This window comes from Scylla paramamosain, chromosome 30, assembly GCF_035594125.1.
Source record: "Scylla paramamosain isolate STU-SP2022 chromosome 30, ASM3559412v1, whole genome shotgun sequence".
NCBI classification, from domain to species: Eukaryota; Metazoa; Arthropoda; class Malacostraca; order Decapoda; family Portunidae; genus Scylla; species Scylla paramamosain.
Window position 1 is genome coordinate 7,459,115 of NC_087180.1, and position 20,000 is coordinate 7,479,114.

Consider the following 20,000-nt stretch of genomic DNA (forward strand, 5'->3'; position numbering starts at 1 on the left):
TATTTTTATTTATTATTTTTACTTGTTAGTTTATTTATTTATTTATTTATTTTTATAGAATAAGATATGCTATGAAACATTCCATTGAAACTAGAATATCTTCGTAGAGAATGTGACGGCGGAAGTCTATACCAAAAATTGCGAGTATTGCAGCGCCTGTACTCATCGTTTTAACGTGAGATTATGTATGTCACTTTATGGCACATTCATGCAGATAATGACGAACTTTAGATGAAGCCTAAAGCGTAAGAACACTCAAGCAAGGATATCTCTGCTCGAGGCTCAACTTCACCATATTTACATAAGCAAGTTACGACGCCACGGAATGGTGACCAAGGAAGGCTTAAGTATTTATTCTAGCTTTCCAGCTTCCATTTCTTGTCTTTTATCTTTCTTTTCTTTTCTTACCAATACTAGAGTCACCATATACTGTTTTTACTTACCTTGGTCTTGCAAGGATCGACTTCCTTCCACCTGCCCTGCTGGTCCACTGACTGTCAGGCGCAAAGTGTAGACATGGCGCGCTCTGATACCGACCGAACCACTCGAAGCAACAGACAAGGATTCACATTCATCATTGTTTCGTACTTATTAATTTTGATTTTAATGATCTTTTTCATCTTTTATATGTATCATACGAAAGATAATATTAATTCTATAATTATGGTTGCAATAAGATAAATATCAACGTGACAAAATTTCGAAGTTATTACCAGTCATCACACACAATTGACTATTAATAGTAAACAAGTGGATTTTAGTTTTTCACAACAAAATTACACACTGATAATTGTAATAAAAAAACAACAACACTGTCTTCAAATAAGATTAGTCTTATTCACATCCTGGAATTCTAATGTCATATTTTTGCAAACAATCCTTTCCCAATAATTAACATTTATTTTCATATATACATACATCATAACTTCCCACTACAGAGGACTTTGGCGTCACACAACAGCCAACCACAGGACACACAAGCACAGTCAACACAAAGTTATCATGCATGTAGCCCTTCCCTTCCCGGCCACTAACCCTCCCACCCTTCCTGCTATTCATTCCCCTTCCCACTTCCTGCTTAAAGTAGGTATCCGAACTACAAATATAACAGGTTTAAAAGCTTATTGCTACCAAATGACTAGCTTTAGTGAATGCTCAGTGAGACTGCCCACCACCTCGCTGAGTTATTAACCTAATAAAGCTGAGGATTGCAGTTCCTCACATGTCTGACACAACAACTTGGTTCTGGTGGCAATCAGGTATATCTAATCTTCATTTCTACTTTCCTGAGACTACACAATATCAAAATCTATGCATAAAATATGGCAGTTTTAACTCCCATATACATGTTACTTTTATTTTAAAAAACAAACACTCATTTCACAATACAGATATGTCTAATAATGCTTATAAGCAAGTCCATTTCTAATGTCAAAATTTCCTTGTAAAAAGTAATATAAATAAGCTTATACATTAGTATCACATTTCAAAGTTAAATAAAAAGTACTATGTCTACAACAAGACTGTACTGCTTGAAAAGGTCTGACAATCACCAGAGCCCCACACCTTGTAGTGAGGGAGGGGTGCTTGACTAAGACTCTCCAGCCTCGACAGGAGACACCACATAAACATGGTAAATGAGTTCTCCAGGGGAATCTGGGACATCGGTGGCCATCACCACCACATTAGAAGTGCCAGGGGGCAGTATGGGCACTGGCACACTGTTATGGCCACTAGGGGTGGGCACCAAGATGACCTGCCGTCCATCCTCTAAGGTCTGGATGGCTGACACAGGGAAGTGCCACACTCTCTGACCATCATCATCTGAAAAGGAGAATGTCATCATTCTGAATCTTTCATCCTGATAAAATTTTGTTCCATAAGAACAATTCTCTTACAGCTGTCAATAATGCAGGACAAACATCTTAGCAAACAGAATACACTCACCACTTGATGGTTCTGGTGCAGGATTGCAGGGATGCAATTCAGTGATCGTCTCGATGTTCTCAGAATTTTTGTCTTTACAGGTGCTGGTGCTGGGCTCACTGCTCTTGACGTCATCCTTTTGACTTGTATTTGTATTATTTTCAACACCTACATTTTCATCATCCTCAGAGATCATGTTTTCAATAATGTGGGTTTCAGGTAATCCTTCATTAAGAGGAAGCTGAGGATACTTATTCAATAAGTTTATCTCACTCTCTCGTTCCTCATGATGGTTGAACTCCTCACTTCTTTGTGGGATACCATTATCTGGAGAGCTGCTAGGGTGTGTCTCCTCATGAGGGTCATGATGGTCATCTAAGTTTTTCTCTGCTATGGAAGCAGGCTGGATGTACTCTTCTGGTGTTTCTTGCTCATCTGCTAGTTGCTCAGTTGTATCTTTACTTGCTGGTTCATTGTATTTCACTGTCTCCATTGTTACAGTTACCTCGCTGATCACCAAGGAGCTCCTGAAAGACAGAGTTACTTTACACCTACATGAAAAGCATGACAATTTTTATATATATATGTGTGTGTGTGTGTGTGTGTGTGTGTATGAGAGAGAGAGAGAGAGAGAGAGAGAGAGAGAGAGAGAGAGAGAGAGAGAGAGAGAGAGAGAGAGAGAGAGAGAGAGAGAGAGAGAGAGAGAGAGAGAGAGAGAGAGAGAGAGAGAGAGAGAGAGAGAGAGAGAGAGAGAGAGAGAGAGAGAGAGAGAGAGAGAGAGAGAGAGAGAGAGAGAGAGAGAGAGAGAGAGAGAGAGAGAGAGAGAGAGAGAGAGAGAGAGAGAGAGAGAGAGAGAGAGAGAGAGAGAGAGAGAGAGAGAGAGAGAGAGAGAGAGAGAGAGAGAGAGAGAGAGAGAGAGAGAGAGAGAGAGAGAGAGAGAGAGAGAGAGAGAGACCTATCATAATTTACTAAAGTGTGTTCCATCTCAGGAAAGAAAATGCCATTTGGCATTATCTTTCTCAAACATTACAATAAGGAAATGGGTAATAGTTATTGCAATGCTAAAGGCAAAGGCATTAATTGAAAATAAAAGAAAACATAATAATAATAATAATAATAATAATAATAATAATAATAATAATAATAATAATAATAATAATAATAATATCAGGTTTATTTATCAAGAGGCAGCAGACAATACAGTGATAGTCGCTGAAGGGGTCTTGATTTACATGGTATACATATTTACATATATATATGGTATATATATTTACATGGCAGCAGCTTCACCACTTTTACAGTGTGGACATGATTGAACTGCATACGATATACTTTTTTTGGCAGAAGCTGCACCATTTACATAGCTTCACCACTTTCATAGTGTGGACATGATTGAACTGCATACGATATACATCTTTGGCAGGAGCTTCGCCACAGAATAACAAACACCTACTGGGGGATTGAACATGGGACCTTCCGCCTCCCAGTCAGGAGCGCTACCCGTTACGCCACGTGTGCGAGGCATAATAATGACCAATGACAAAGCATTGGTAGCAGATACAGATTAGAAGTTAACTAAGCTGGGAGAGAAATTTGGATGGGTGTGTAGAAGGAAACTGAAGGTCAATGTAAGAAAGAATAAGGTAATGAGGTGCACCAGGGAGGCAGACTGTAGGATGAATCTATGGTTGAATGGTGAGGAGCTGAAGGAAGTAAAATTTTTCAGATATCTTGGATCTACAGTAATGGTGGATGAAAGGATAGAGCTAGGGTGAAGGAAGCAGGAAAAGTGTTAGGAGGTATGAACAGGCTCTTTGAAAATAGGGCCCTTAGACTGAATGTAAAGAGAACATTGCATGAAGGCATGAAGGCCTACTGCTGCACAATGCTGAGACTTGGAGTATGGGAGTAATAGACAAAAAGAGGTTGAAAGTAATGGAGATGAGATGTCTAATGAGTTTGTGTGGAGTAATTTGGATGGACAGTCAGAAATGAAGAAATGAGGAGAACAGGTGTTCTGAGAGATCTGGCAAGACAGGCAGAACAATGTGTGCTGAGATGGTATAGACATGCTGAGAAAATGGAGGATGATAGGCTTGTGAAGAAGACAGTAAGATCAAGTGTGAGATGCAAACTTGCAAGGTAGGCCATATATGGGATGGATAGATAGCATAAGGAGGCCTTGAAGGGGGAGAAGACTGACATTGGAGCACAGTAGAATGATTGTGCATGATAGAAGTGAATGGGAAGCAGTTGTGAGTATGCAAGGAATGATGTGGCCCTGCAACCTCCAAAGGAGGTGGCACATGTTGATAGTCTCACACAGGTAAGGTGTGGTAGGGGAGAGTACTTGTTCTGAAGGAGCCTTGTTCCAGACTAAATTGTCTAAGCTGTGCAAGTGATCCCCATAAAGTGAGGTTAGTACTTTCTCTTCATTGGGGTCAAGGAGCTACAAGAGTGGTGTGACTAAGTGTGGATGTGATAGTTGTGTGCCCTGTCTTGGCTACTCCCATTTTTGGCGGAGATAGCTTTGGTATATGTATGAATGTATGTATGTAAGATAAAATAAAACTTCATATTCTGGAATGAAGTTGTCTTACATATGAGGCTGCCACCCAGTATCTGTTCACTTAATCAGCATACGTACAAGTAAAAATTTGTTATATGCATCTATGTTTAGAAAAAGCTAATATGATATATTTTATTGCTTAGAAAAAGTCCTGTACAATATATGATATAGTTTTCAATTAATTCAGTTGTCTTTAGCATTATCCTATACCAGTTACTTATTTGCATGCAGAAATGCTTGGGAGAGTTACTGAAAGGAATTTTTTTTCCTGAGATGAGATGCACTATGGGAACTTGAGAACTGTGATGAGCACTGACCGTCTCTTTGGGAGTCGCCTCTTCAGTGTCACTCTTGGTTTTACAGGCACCAAGTCCTCTGGCTGTGGCTGCTCTAATACTGAGTCCTCTGAGGCACTGTCTGAGTCATCCAGACTGGGCGAATCCTCATTGTCACTCTCAAAAGTTTCTGATAGTGAATAAAGTGTCACACATTAACAAACACAAGATTAAAAATATATAAATAATCTCACCTACTTAATTCTTTCCACTCCTCATATTTATTATATTTTTTCCTTAACTTCCTTCTAATACAGCCTGCTTATACTCCTAATTTACTTGTCTCAAGTCTTCATCAGCTCTCCTTTCACTACTCTCTACACTGCACTGCATTCCCTTTCTCTTTAACTCTGACATACTTCCTTCTAATTTTTTTTTCTATTTTTGAATTTTTTTTCTTACTGGTTTCCTAAATTCTTCAGTTTATTATGCATTTCCCTTCTTCCCTAATTTCACAAAAAACAATTAAATCAATACAATTTGCTCATCTTGTACTCTTCTCCATGCAAAGATATATACTACATGATTTTCTTAAGTGCAACATTGATAAGTATACAAACAAAAGCCATTTATTAGATATTCAGAATAGAAAAAAGTATAACTTGTTTCACTTCATTAGTTACAATGTGGTTAAATGAGCAGATAGAGATTCATCAGTTGTGACTTCCATTTTGAGGGAACTCCAAGGAAATAGCACTGGCATAGATTAGCCTCAATCCGATGATTTGTTTATCACTTTCAGTAGCAAAACAGAATTGACTTTACTTATTCTGATATGAACTTTTTTTGGTTTGATTCTTACTAAGAGACTGCTATCCCAAACAATAACTGCATACAATGCTTCCTCTCTTGATTTTCTTTAACCAAAGTGAGTGACAGCACTGAGGAGTGGACCAATGACAAACTCAAACTCACCCTTCCTCTTTCTTCCCCGATTCCTGTATGCCTTGCGGAGCACCTTCTTGCGGTTCTTAATTGCAGCCCTCTTTTTCTTGTTTGCAATCTTCTTCTTTTCCATTTCCTTGATTTTGTCCTGCTGTTTCATCTCCAGGCGCCTCCGCTTGGCCTCTGCCCTTTCAGCTTGTCGTGCTGCCTTCCTGTCTTCCTTGGGGTCATAATCTGGGATAATCACAAAACAGTGTTACATATAAAGTATCCATGGCCAGATGCAGACTATTTGGGTAGATCCTCATTAATGCTGTTATCTCCCACTCCTCTCCCATGTATTAATAATACCAGACCAGACAGTTTAACGGAGGAGGCAGTAGACACCTGCCGAAATGATAATTACTCCCAGTGAGGTCTAAAGCACTGTTCAGTGGGTGCTGTGAACTTATCATTAAACCCAGCTGTGACCTCACTGAACGTTTCCCTTTGTGTCTCACAACACAAGGGGGCAGTCACAGCCTGCCCTCTAAAGACAACTCTCTTCCTCCACACAAAACTACAATCACCTAATAACACACACACCCTTCACTCAAAAATTTTAAAATCATCATGGCGACTCCTACACCAGCCTCGGAGTCCCCATCTGGGGAGGGGACCATAAATGTCCCCAGGTCGGACTGGCTTTCTGTTGACGACCCTAAGTGTCTTGACACCCCCCTCAACTTTTTCTTCATTAACTTCTGCAACATTCGCAGTCTAAGATCTAATTTTCAATCTGTAGAACACCACCTCTCCTCTTCTAAACCTCATCTTCTTTTCCTCACTGAAACTCAGGTGTCTGAGGCAACTGACAGTAGCCCCTTTTCTGTTTCCTCCTACTTTCTCTATCCTCATTTTCGATCCAAAGCTGGATGCTGCGTTTATGTGCGCAATGACTTAACCTGCTCTCGTGCCCACGCTCTTGAATCTTCCGAGTTTTCCACCATCTGGCTATGACTACAGAGTCACTCTCATACTAAATTTATCTGTGCTGTATACCTCTCTCCTAACTCCTCTGACTATAAGAAATTCTTTGACTACTTAACTTCCAAAGTGGAGCACATTCTGACCCTCTTCCCTTTTGCAGAGATCTCCATTCTTGGAGATTTCAATGTTCACCACCAGTTTTGGCTTTCCTCTCCCTTCACTGACCATCCTGGTGAACCAGCCTACAACTTTGCTATCCTCCATGACCTAGAGCAATTGGTGCAACACCCTACTCGCATTTCCTGACCGTCTTGGAGATACGTCCAACACTCTTGACCTTTTCCTGACCTCTAATCCTTCTGCTTATGCTGTCACCCTTTCTTCTCCGTTGGGCTCCTCCGATCACAATCTCATATCTTTATCTTGTCCTATCACTCCAATCCCTCCTCAGGATCCCCCTAAGCGAAGGTGCCTCTGGCGTTTGCCTACATTCAACCTGTTCCTAAAAAGGGTGACCGTTCTAATCCCTCAAACTACCGTCCTATTGCTTTAATTTCCGGCCTATCTAAAGTTTTTGAGTCTATCCTCAACAGGAAGATTCTTAAACATCTATCACTTCACAACCTTCTATCTGATCGCCAGTATGGGTTCCGTCAAGGCCGCTCTACTGGTGATCTTCTGGCTTTCCTTACTGAGTCTTGGTCATCTTCTTTTTAGAGATTTTGGTGAAACTTTTGCTGTTGCCTTGGACATATCAAAAGCTTTTGATAAAGTCTGGCACAAAGCTTTGATTTCCAAACTACCCTCCTACGGTTTCTATCCTTCTCTCTGTAACTTCATCTCAAGTTTCCTTTCTGACCGTTCTATTGCTGCTGTGGTAGACGGGTCACTGTTCTTCTCCTAAATCTATTAACAGTGGTGTTCCTCAGGGTTCTGTCCTGTCACCAACTCTCTTCTTATTATTCATTAATGATCTTCTAAACCAAACTTCTTGTCCTATCCACTCCTACGCTGATGATACCACCCTGCACTTTTCCACGTCTTTTCATAGACGTCCAACCCTTCAGGAGGTAAACATAGCACGCAGGGAAGCCACAGAACGCCTGACTTCTGATCTTTCTAAAATTTCTGATTGGGGCAGAGCAAACTTGGTATTGTTCAATGCCTCAAAAACTCAATTCCTCCATCTATCAACTCGACACAACCTTCCAGACTACTATCCCCTCTTCTTCAATGACACTCAACTGTCCCCCTCTTCTACACTGAACATCCTCGGTCTGTCCTTTACTTATAATCTGAACTGGAAACTTCATATCTCATCTCTAGCTAAAACAGCTTCTATGAAGTTAGGCGTTCTGAGACGTCTCCGCCAGTTTTTCTCACCCCCCCAGCTGCTAACTCTTTACAAGGGCTTTATCCGTCCATGTATGGAGTATGCTTCACATGTCTGGGGGGTTACACTCATACTGCTCTTCTAGACAGGGTGGAATCAAAAGCTTTTCATCTCATCAACTCCTCTCCTCTAACTGACTGTCTTCAGCCTCTCTCTCACCGCTGCAATGTTGCATATCTAGCTGTCTTCTACCGCTATTTTCATGCTAACTGCTCTTCTGATCTTGCTAACTGCATGCCTCCCCTCCTTCCGCGGCCTCGCTGCACAAGACTTTCTTCTTTCTCTCACCCCTATTCTGTCCACCTCTCTAACACAAGAGTTAACCAGTATTCTCAATCATTCATCCCTTTCTCTGGTAAACTCTGGAACTCCCTGTCTGCTTCTGTATTTCCACCTTCCTATGACTTGAATTCCTTCAAGAGGGAGGTTTCAAGACACTTATCCACCAATTTTTGACCACTGTCTTGACCCTTTTACGGGACTAGCATTTCAGTGGGCATTTTTTTTATTGATTTTGTTTGCCCTTGGCCAGTGTCCTTCTTACATAAAAAAAAAAAAAAAGTTAATGAAATGTGTTTGGCAAGTATGTTAGGTCTTGGAAGCATATTCAACATTATGAAACTTTCTAAGAGCTCTAACATGGCACTAAAAAAGATTTAATAGAATATACTGCTTAAAGTGAAATTCTGTGCACAGGAAGTTTATGTAATTAAAATAAGAAACCATAAGAAGACTGAGAATGGAACACACTTATAAGAGTTTGCTATAAAGGAACAGAAAAAAAACCTAAACTATCTGCCTATCAATTCTAAATTATCACCTGCATAAGTAATCTACAGTATTCTCCCACGTATTCATGGTTCTGTATTTTCAGTTTTGCATATTTGCATATTTTTTTCCTAACCTAACCTAGCTAATGGGGAGTTTTCAGAGTTGCAAGACGTCACCACTGGCTCAGTCTTGCGACTCAAAGCCTGGATTATTTTTTCAATTATTATAAAATTACAGTAAACCCTTGATATAATGAATACATATGAGGGGAAGGTGGGTCACTCAAGATACAAATTTGCTCTATCCGGAGAGAGAGAGAGAGAGGAGAGAGAGAGAGAGAGAGTGAGAGAGGAGAGAGAGAGAGAGAGAGGGGAGAGAGAGAGAGAGAGGGAGAGAGAGAGGAGAGAGAGAGAGGAGAGAGAGAGAGAGGAGAGAGAGAGAGAGAGAGAGAGAGAGAGAGAGAGAGAGAGAGAGAGAGAGAGAGAGAGAGAGAGAGAGAGAGAGAGAGAGAGAGAGAGAGAGAGAGAGAGAGAGAGAGAGAGAGAGAGAGAGGAGAGAGAGAGAGAAGGGGGTGGGGTGGCAGGCAGCAGTTACAAGGGTCCTTCTACCCAAAATTTGGTAAACAAAGGTTCGTTATATTGAGGGTTTACTGTACATATCAGCTAAGTTCCCTTTCATCTTACAGTGCACTGTATTTTCTATTAAAATATTATGTACTATACACATAATAATTGTTTTTACTGTGTTAAAGTGAATTTTGAATGTGCTTAATAAGTATGAGACATTTACTTTATAGTTTAAACTATAAACAGGTATTTCTGAGCATTGTAGGAGTAGTTTCCCATATATGTGGATTTTCGTTATTCATGGGAGGCTTTGGAACATAACCCCCATGAATAATGAGGGAACACTGTATGATAAAGTAAGAAGTATGTGAAGTATGTCATGCAAGCACACACACACACAGCACACACATTATGTAAAAGAACAATAAAGGAAAGATGGATGGAACACTTGGAAAGAGATAAAGTTTTAGTAAATTGTCAGTTTGGATTTTGAAGGGGAAGATCATGCTTCATGAACTTATTGTCATTTTATTCAAGGGTAGTCAGTATTGTGCAGGAGAGAGATGGATGGGTGGATGGTGTCTACTTAGACTTGAAGAAGGCATTTGACAAAGTACCACACTGAAGATTGCTATGGAAGATAAAAAATTATTGAAAAATTGGAGGAAAACTGCTGGAGTGAATGGAGGATTATCTGGATGATAGAGAGATGAGAACTGTAATACAAGACCAAAATTCATCTTGGCTGAAAGTAACTTTTCTAAAGTTTTTGAATCTATCCTCAACAGGAAGATTCTTAAACATCTATCACTTCACAACCTTCTACCTGATTGCCAGTATGGGTTCCGTCAAGGCCGCTCTACTGGTGATCTTCTGGCTTTCCTTACTGAGTCTTGGTCATCCTCTTTTAGAGATTTTGGTGAAACTTTTGCTGTTGCCTTGGACATATCAAAAGCTTTTGATAAAGTCTGGCACAAAGCTTTGATTTCCAAACTACCCTCCCATGGTTTCTATCCTTCTCTCTGTAACTTCATCTCAAGTTTCCTTTCTGACAGTTCTATTGCTGCTGTGGTAGGCGGTCACTGTTCTCCTAAATCTATTAACAGTGGTGTTCCTCAGGGTTCTGTCCTGTCACCCACTCTCTTCTTATTATTCATTAATGATCTTCTAAACCAAACTTCTTGTCCTATCCACTCCTACGCTGATGATACCAGCCTGCACTTTTCCACATCTTTTCATAGACGTCCAACCCTTCAGGAGGTAAACATAGCACGCAGGGAAACCACAGAATGCTTGACTTCTGATCTTTCTAAAATTTCTGATTGGGGCAGAGCAAACTTGGTATTGTTCAATGCCTCAAAAACTCAATTCCTCCATCTATCAACTGGACACAACCTTCCAGACAACTATCCCCTCTTCTTCAATGACACTCAACTGTCCCCCTCTTCTACACTGAACATCCTCGGTCTGTCCTTTACTTATAATCTGAACTGGAAACTTCACATCTCATCTCTAGCTAAAACAGCTTCTATGAAGTTAGGCGTTCTGAGATGACTCCGCCAGTTTTTCTCACCCCCCCAGCTGCTAACTCTGTACAAGGGCCTTATCCGTCCATGTATGGAGTATGCTTCACATGTTTGGGGGGATTCCACTCATACTGCTCTTCTAGACAGGGTGGAATGAAAAGCTTTTTGTCTCATCAACTCCTCTCCTCTAACTGACTGTCTTCAGCCTCTCTCTCACCACCGCAATGTTGCATATCTAGCTGTCTTCTACCGCTATTTTCATGCTAACTGCTCTTCTGATCTTGCTAACTGCATGCCTTCCCTCCTCCCGCGGCCTCGCTGCACAAGACTTTCTTCTTTCTCTCACCCCTATTCTGTCCACATCTCTAACACAAGAGTTAACCAGTATTCTCAATCATTCATCCCTTTCTCTGGTAAACTCTGGAACTCCCTGCCTGCTTCTGTATTTCCACCTTCCTATGACTTGAATTCCTTCAAGAGGGAGGTTTCAAGACACTTATTCATCAATTTTTGACCACTGTTTTGACCCTTTTATGGGACTGGCATTTCTGTGGACATTTTTTTTATTAGATTTTTGTTGCCCTTGGCCAGTGTCCTTCCTACATAAAAAAAAAAAAAAAAATAGTGGTGTCCCACAGGAGTTAGTGTTGGGGCAGATGTTTGTAATATATGTGAACGACATAAATGAGAAAATAGATAGTCATATAAACTTATTTGTGGATGATGCTAAGCTGATGAGAGGGGTAGAAAATGTAAATGACTGTAAGGTACTGCAAGATAATTTAAATAAGATAAATAGATGGAGTAAATCTTGGGAAATGGAATTCATTTTAAGTAAATGTAAAGATAAGAGTAAGAAAAGAAAACTATATCATTATGATATGGAAGGTGTGAAGTTAAAGAAGCCAAAAGAGGAAGTGAGTGGATTTGGGAGTAACAGTTACAGAAAATTTGACTCTGGACAGACACATTGATAAAATTACTGGAGATGATGAATTTGTTAAAAAGAGTAAGAATGGCATTCGCATATTTGGATAAAGAAATTATAAAAAAGCTGTTGATTTCCATGAAAAGACCAAGATTGGAATATGTGGCAGTGGTGTGGTCTCCTCATACAAAGAAGAATATTATAAAATTAGAAAGAGTACAAAGAGCAGTCACTAACATGGTTCTGGAGTTGAGTAAATCAACCTATGAAGAGAGATTAAATGTGTTGGAAATTCCTACCCTTGAAAATAGGAGAGAGAGAGGAGATTTGATAAACATCTATAGAATGATAAATGGTATGGAAAATGTGGACAAAGGTAGTTTTATAAATTAGACACAGTACATGGGAACACAATAAGAAGTTGAAGAAAGTTAACTGTAAAAGAGACATTAAGAAATATAGTTTTCCTCACAGAAGTGTGAACAAAGAGAATGAACTCAGTGAAGATGTTGTAAATGCTGAAACTGTCAGTGCTTTTAAGACTAAACTGGACAGATATAGAGACGGGATACTATGAGATTACTCCCCTCCCGTAAACCACAACTAGGTAAATACACACACACACACACACACACACACACACACACACACACACACACACACACACATACCTGATTCTTCCTCAAACACAGTCATATCAAACTGTGTTGAGTCATTGAGTGCTAAGTCCACAAGGTCCCTGTTGTTCCGTTCCTCCTTCTTGAACTTGGTCTTGAGTTCTGCACGGGTCCTCCACTTGATGAGTGTCTCCATGAGGGAGAAATCAGTACCAACAGTTGAAAGTGCCTTGTAGAATAGTGCTGTTTCCTTCACTGTCCATTCACATGATCTTCTTCGCCTTTTACTCCACTTGCCGTAATGAGAAGAGTCTCCACTCTCCTCTACCACCACTGCCTTGCTCAGCACCTCATCTCGGTTCTTTGCAGCTGTGGTCTGGATTTTGATGCTCTGCTCATCCACCATAATTTCCCCATTGGGTCCAATTTTCACTCTTGGAGCAAAGATATCCTTTTCACCTGATGCTTCCTCTTCATTGGTGTCTACATCCTCTCCAGCATCTTTTTCCTCCTCTGCTGAATCCTTGTTTTCCTCATCAGGCTTCTCTGGGGTTGCCACACTTACGCTCACCACCTCTGGAGATTCTGGACGTGACTGGTGCTCAGAGTCTGCCGGGTCAAGCCCCAAGTCATCAACCTGCTGCTCCTCTGCTGTTTCTGATGTGATGCTGTCTGTGTCGCCCCTGCCGGTGGACCTTTTGGGGGAGGCTGTGCGGCCTGGCATGGGATTGCTAGCTGGGTTCCAGTAAATGAGGTCAAACATGGTCATTTTGCTGCGTTCCATGGCTCCTTCAGACATTTTCTTTCTGAACTCATCTTTCCTTGCTCGGAAAATTTGTTTTTTTTTCTTATCAGGAGAGTCTCCATCATCTTCAAATTTGTGTTTTCTCTCAAACTTTCCAAATAATTTGGAACTATGTACTGGAGACTTTGTTTTGGCTTTTTGTGTGATGCCTGAACAGTTATCCTTGATGATTCTCTCCTGCTTGGGCAGCTCAATGATAGCTGTGGATGCATTCTCTTTGTCACCGGTGCTATCATCACTGTTCATGACTTCTTCACATTTATCTTGTTTTAATCTCTTTTTTACTTGTTTTTCCACATTGGTGTTAACATCAAGTACTTCCAATTCAGGATCTATTTCTTTATTTTCACTGAGTTTCTTTATTCTGGGTGTCTTAAGGTTGCTATGGAGAGGACTATCAACATTTTCTTTGACATTATCATGAATTCCTTCCCTTTTAATTTTCTGAGTTTCGTCTGACTCTTTGCTATCTTTATTATTGTCACTTATATTTGAGAGATGACTGTGTTTTCTGTTTAACTCAATTTCAACAAATTTCACCTCTTTCTTGAAAGAAGCAATACTGGGTTTTGATTTACATTCCTCTCTTTGATGACTTTCACTGATTTCAACATTTGGTTTCACTGCAGCAGTGTCAGATTCTTCACTGCCACATCCTCTTGTAATACTTTCCTGGGTTGATGCATTTGCTAGCTGTTCATCTGGTGATTTGTGATTTGTGATTTGTTCTACTGATTTAACTTTAGTGCCCTTATTATCTTCCTTCTTCTTTTTTGTTATCAGAGCGGGCTTTGCACAAATTCTTGCCCGTCTCTTACAGCCAGCTGTTGGGGCACTGGTGTGAGAAGTGGTTTTGGAAGCCAGAGTATTTCCTACAGAAGCTGGGGTTTCATCCACAACTACATCTGTGTTTGTGTTTTCCTTGACCACCTCCACCTCCATGTCTTCACATGTCCTCTCTGGCAATGCACTTTCAATTTCCATTTCTTGTCTTACTGGTATGACTTCCTTTTCAGTAGGGCATACCAGTCCTTCACTGAATTCAGAAGATTCTGGTGTTACATTTGTTTGTACATCTGCTTTCTCTAATGGCTTTTTATTACACATTTTGGAAACATTACCTGCATCAGCATCTGTATCTGCTTTTTCTTGCATATTCTGATTTAGGTGATTATTTTCTGTATTCTCTGGACTACTTACATTTTCTTCAGAGTTGGTTTGATTTTCTGAAGGCTGCACATCAACACACTCACTTTTCATGTTTGGTACAGTTATGTTACTGTCAGAAGCTTTCACCTTGGCTTTGTCAATTATGCTACCCTTTCTTACAGTGCCTAGCATTGGCTTAACCTTCAACTTCTTCCTCCTCATGCATAATGTGGACTTCCCATCTGAGTCTTGCTGAGTCTCTCTGGAAATATTACTTGATGTGTCACTTACAGGTGATGCAGCACCAGAACAGGATACATCCACTGATTTATCAACATGAGTTTGGGTTATAGACTGAGAAATTATTTGGAAAGTTGTAGCACTAGGATTTTCCTGTGGCACTAGTAATGGCTGAGCTTTTGGTGATGGCACTGGAATGGCATGTGATTCTGATGGCTCAGGGGTCACACTACTTTCTATTTCAGGTGAGACTGCAGCACCTGATTCAGAGCTATTGTCTGTAACTACTTGTTGAAGCTCCTTGCCACTATCAATGACATCAAATGACTTTATCCCTTGTACATTTGTTGGACTGGGCTGTGAAGCATTCATCTGGAAAGATGCTGAGGTAGTAACATTGACAGGAGACTTATTGGTATTCTCTTGAAGGTCGACACTTGAAACATCACTACTTATGTTCTGAGTCCCTGAAGTCTCTTTTACTGCTCCCTCCCCCCCTGGACATTTGGCTGTTGCTGCTGAAGACACATCAGCTTCTTCCACAGGTGGTGGAGTGATCTGGAAAATGTGATATCAATGAGGTATGTATTACAAAATTACTTTTTGTGGGTAATGGAGAGGTGTTAGAAAAAAAAGTTGATGAATTTGATTACGAAAACAACAAAATAATGCAACACTATGAGTGGAGATAACAGACAATGTGCCATGTTAAGATGAGTATACTGGGAAGTGGGGGAAAAATACAAATTTCTTTTCTGGAATGTACAAATGGTTTTAGTTCTTTCTTCCATATAAATTTTTTTTTGTTTATAATGACAAGCTTGCTAATCTTTATTGTAAGTCTTTGCCATATGTTATCCTGGTAAAGATAATTACATATCAAATGTAATACTACCCATGCTTACCTAATGCGATTAAACTAAAAAAAAGTAAAAAAGATGATTGATATATCTCTGTGAATGAAGACTTCTAATATTTACAGAAACATTAGACCTAAAAAAAATCACTGCATTAAATAAAATTAAAATAGATAATTTACTATAATTCTGATAAAATAGGTACTCCCCATACACACCTGGATCTTGCTGCTCTGGGCCTCCACAGGTGCTGCACTGCCTCGTCCAGGGCCTGAACTGGTCCGTGATGTTCCTCCTCCTCCGCCAAAATTGGGTTTGGCACGAATTTTCATTCGCCTCATGGCTGCTTTATCTGCTGACAAAATATATGCTAAGTAATGTAAATATTATTACCACAATACCCTAAAGGTAGAATGGAACAAAGATAGAATATTAATTTATAAACCATTCACTTCTGAATTTTGTTTCCCTTACAGGATAAATTTTCATTGTTTTTCACTCAATATCTAATAGCCTTTCCAAAATGGTAGTAGTTTTAGTGAAAAATCTGAATTTTTCTTCATAAATGCCAATGTGACATGACAAGGTTTTTTTGGGACACTTTTACAGAAAAATAATCATCCCCATTTAAAAAGTAGCAAATATTGCATGGAAAACAATCATCCTTGTCTGATACACTAGTCACAGTTGTGAGTGACATACCTATTTACCAAACTCTGAAATGATGTTCTGTTGTTTGGCTCCAAGTTGTAAGGCAAAATATGTTAGGACTTCACTGTGGTCTGGGTCATCTGGCAAATAACATGGTGCCTTTGCTTCAGCAGTCCATTAGAAGTGACCACAGCAGTTTATTAATTGTCTTTTGAGTCTTGCATTTATTTTCCTCCAAGTCCACAGTAGTCTGATGATCACCACCTGAGAGAGTAAGTTTCAGCTAGTTAAATTAACTCTGACCTAGATAACACTTCACTCTTACATTACCAGAACTGTGCATGGCATTCGGTGACTGTGGGTAGCTAGTAAAATATAAACACAATTTTAGTTTTCTTTCCTTAATAACACAACTAGATTTATTGTATAATATTTTTGACGAGGGGACGTACAATCTTTTCTCTTCACCTTTAAAATTCACTTCTCTACCACTTTTGCTGGCTTAATGGCTATTGGGAAAGAGTAAGAAGGAAAACTGTAAACACCATAAATCTATAATACCATAAATCTATAGTATCTGTGAGGTAATTTGGGTAAATGTATATAAGTGCACCTGTCTAACATTTCTGGAGGAAACTACATTTTTCTGATAGATTTTAATGAGTTTTGAATGAATCTAGTAACCATTTCTGCTGCAAATCAATGCTTTTTTCTTATATACCCCATCCCCACACACACATGTAAACAAACAGAAATTCATAATAAAACACCTAACCTATCTTAACCGTAAATTTCATAAAAATTAATATTTCAGGAAAGAACAATTAGCGGTGGTAAAGATACCCACCACTGCGTTACATGTGACCCAAGTACTTCACTGAGAACAATGTTTTTTTTTCTTTGCCGTGAAACGGTGCACTTCTGTAATAATACCGGTAATTGTCTAGAGTCCTTACCGGGCCTTATTACTGGTCTATTCACTTCAATTCTTTTACACATACCTTCACATGCACCTAAAACATCATTTTAAAGTGGGGGACAAATGCCCCCTTCCCTCTAGTCCAGCAAAATTGGGGACATGTGGGAAGGCGGGGTTTTTGGGTGGGGGAGACATAAATCAGCGAGCGATTTTCGGCCAGGTTAGGTTAGGTTAGGTTAGGTTAGGGTAGGGTAGGTTAGGTTAGGTTAGGTTAGGTTAGGGTAACCTAACCTAACCTAACTTAACCTTACCTAGTCTAACCTAACCTAACCTAACTTAACCTTACCTAGTCTAACCTAACCTAACCTAACCTAACCTAACCTAACCTAACCTGGCCGAAAATCGCTCGCTGATTTATGTCTCCCCCACCCAAAAACCCCGCCTTCCCACATGTCCCCAATTTTGCTGGACTAGAGGGAAGGGGGCATTTGTCCCCCACTTTAAAATGATGTTTTAGGTGCATGTGAAGGTATGTGTAAAAGAATTGAAGTGAATAGACCAGTAATAAGGCCCGGTAAGGACTCTAGACAATTACCATAATACCGTCATTTGTACGTAAACATTAACCTCACTGACACATTACTAACACTACTAACCTTAACTCACCACACCAACTTCTGCTCGGCGCGGCGGCTCTACACTCCTTCCACAACCAGCAGCCGTGTCTAGGGACTCATGCCGCGCACACAAGGGCCGGAACACACGCCCACATGGCGCAAACACAACCAAACACAAACACCAGCACTACCCACGTGACACCGGGCCAGCAGACAGCAGGTGTGGCGACGCTGTTCTCGGTCTTTTTCCCCTTATTTCACCATATTCTCTACCTTATTCTGATCCTCGGGGGGTCATCATTTTGTATTTATAACCTAAAATTCGTATTTTTTGTGGCTTTAACACGTTTTCCGTATTGATTTAAAGGTTCGTCCTTCGCCAAGTTTGCTGTGTTTATGTCCTTTTCGTTTCCAGGTCTGTCTCGGCTTAGTCTGACGCTCCCGTTTCGGTGTTTTATAACCTGAAGCTTTGATCCCCTTTTACATTTTTTTCCATATATTTCATTTATTAATTTTCTTGATTTATTTAGTTCTCTACATCATTTTCTTTATGTTTATTTTCCAGTCCGCCCTTTTCACTTTCGGCACTCTGTTCGTCTCGACTTCAACTTCAGTGTTTGAGTTTTCTTTAATATCCTTATCACAGTGTTTATGTAGTTAATCTATACATTGTAAAGTAACTGTTAATTTTAGTAGTATTTCGATTACTTGAATGCATTTAATAGAAATTAAGGAAAACATATTTGAATTGTGTATGAATCACGAAATTCATCCACGTATGATGCAATACGTTATCAGTTTTCAGCAGAGCCGTCAGTTACCACCAATAATGTTACTGCTGCTGCTGCTACATGAATAGGAAAAACATATATAGAAATTTATGAAATAAATAGTTTACTGAATAATTTTACATACAATGCTCTCTCTCTCTCTCTCTCTCTCTCTCTCTCTCTCTCTCTCTCTCATATTATGGCCGTGACCATGGCAAACAACCATCATAATAACGTGCAAATCTTTGGCTCGTGTCGTGTGTTATGCAGAATATGTTATGCTGAATATTATTTATAGCCTGTATATCGAATTTCCTCTACATTTTTACGTACGACTATGGTAACACTGATGAACGCAATAACAGAAGTGCGAATTATCGGAATTATTTTTCATCAAGCTCTAGTGGAAAATACTGAGATTTTCAAAGTTGTTATGATTCTATGGATGTTTTAATAAGTATTCGCCACCTTCAGTGGTGAAAAACACCAATAGTCATAGTGATATCTATGACCTTCGAAAATAGTCATAGTGAGAAAAAGTTGAATATGGGCTATGGATGAACGGCTTAATTATCGTATTCATCCTTAGTTCTTCCGTAATGCACACTCGGAATGCTGGTCAAGGCGCCTCGGTGTTGCGGGATGGATTTCCCAACCCTGTATACTCGTTGCTCTTCATTGCCATATGCCTCCGAGTCATGAATGTCTTTCCCATTCTCATATAGTCTGAAATACTTGTTAAACCATCACTAGAATTAAGAATAAAAAAAAAAGCTCCAGAAAATCTTCGTCATCCACTGCAGCCTGTAAAAAGTTATCGAAATAAACGCCGAGACGTTTGACAACACAGGTTTCTTTGACTCCATACAAGTGATTAGGCACCCTCCAGGGGCGACATCTATATTCTTTATTAACAATCAACAGTACATACAAGCTCCGATAGTATTTGCGTGCCGGACGCAAGCAGAAATATAATAATGGTGATAATAATAATGATAAAAACACTATTATTATTATTATTACTACTACTACTACTACTACTACTACAACTAATAGGTACTACTACGACTACTACTACTACGACTACTACTACTACAACCAATACTACTACTACTACTACTACTAGTACTACAACCAATAGGTACTACTACTACTACTACTACTACTGCTACTACCACCACCAATACTACTACTACTACTACTACCATTACTACTTCTACTACTACTACTACTACTACTAATAATAATAATAATAATAATAATGCTACTACTACTACTACTACTACTACTACTACTACTACTACTACTACTACTACTGCTACTGCTACTTTTAATAATAATAATAATAATAATAATCTCCATCATCATCATAAATCATTTCGAAGAAGTACGAATGACGTGTTCCTCTCACTCCCGATGGAGTCCTCTCAGCCACGTAGCTTTGCACACAACTGTGCAACATACTGCTTTGCAGACAACTATTTGTCCAGTTTTATAGTATTTTCAC

General features: G+C 39.6%; 2 protein-coding genes and 1 long non-coding RNA gene across 9 annotated transcripts in view; all 3 read right to left on the bottom strand.

The window, feature by feature from the left end:
• LOC135116216 (uncharacterized) overlaps positions 1–569 on the bottom strand; it is a 6,738-nt gene extending 6,169 nt beyond the window's left edge. The window contains exon 1 of the long non-coding RNA XR_010276210.1: positions 444–569. This is a non-coding gene — a long non-coding RNA (uncharacterized LOC135116216). The remainder of the gene's footprint in view (positions 1–443) is intronic.
• Positions 570–880: 311 nt separating this feature from the next.
• Positions 881–20,000, bottom strand: part of LOC135116212 (daf-12-interacting protein 1-like) — a 22,700-nt gene continuing 3,580 nt past the window's right edge. The window contains exons 1-8 of one of the 5 annotated variants that reach the window (XM_064033559.1): positions 17,997–18,238; positions 16,239–16,451; positions 15,755–15,888; positions 12,540–15,237; positions 5,746–5,949; positions 4,813–4,960; positions 1,948–2,453; positions 881–1,824 (exon numbers count right to left, since the gene is read on the bottom strand). In XM_064033559.1, coding sequence (XP_063889629.1) covers positions 1,592–1,824; positions 1,948–2,453; positions 4,813–4,960; positions 5,746–5,949; positions 12,540–15,237; positions 15,755–15,877 — 3,912 coding nt within the window. In that variant the 5' untranslated portion in view covers positions 15,878–15,888; positions 16,239–16,451; positions 17,997–18,238 and the 3' untranslated portion in view covers positions 881–1,591. Of the gene's footprint in view, positions 1,825–1,947; positions 2,454–4,812; positions 4,961–5,745; positions 5,950–12,539; positions 15,238–15,754; positions 15,889–16,238; positions 16,452–17,762; positions 18,244–20,000 lie in introns of those variants that run through there. The other 4 variants (XM_064033557.1, XM_064033556.1, XM_064033558.1 and 1 more) reach the window with 4 other exon arrangements.
• The window catches only part of LOC135116213 (uncharacterized), a 6,756-nt gene continuing 6,123 nt past the window's right edge, over positions 19,368–20,000 (bottom strand). For all 3 annotated transcript variants that reach the window (XM_064033563.1, XM_064033562.1, XM_064033561.1), the window contains exon 2: positions 19,368–20,000. This exon is cut by the window's right edge and continues 1,199 nt beyond it. The gene's annotated coding sequence lies outside the window, so the exon portion shown is untranslated.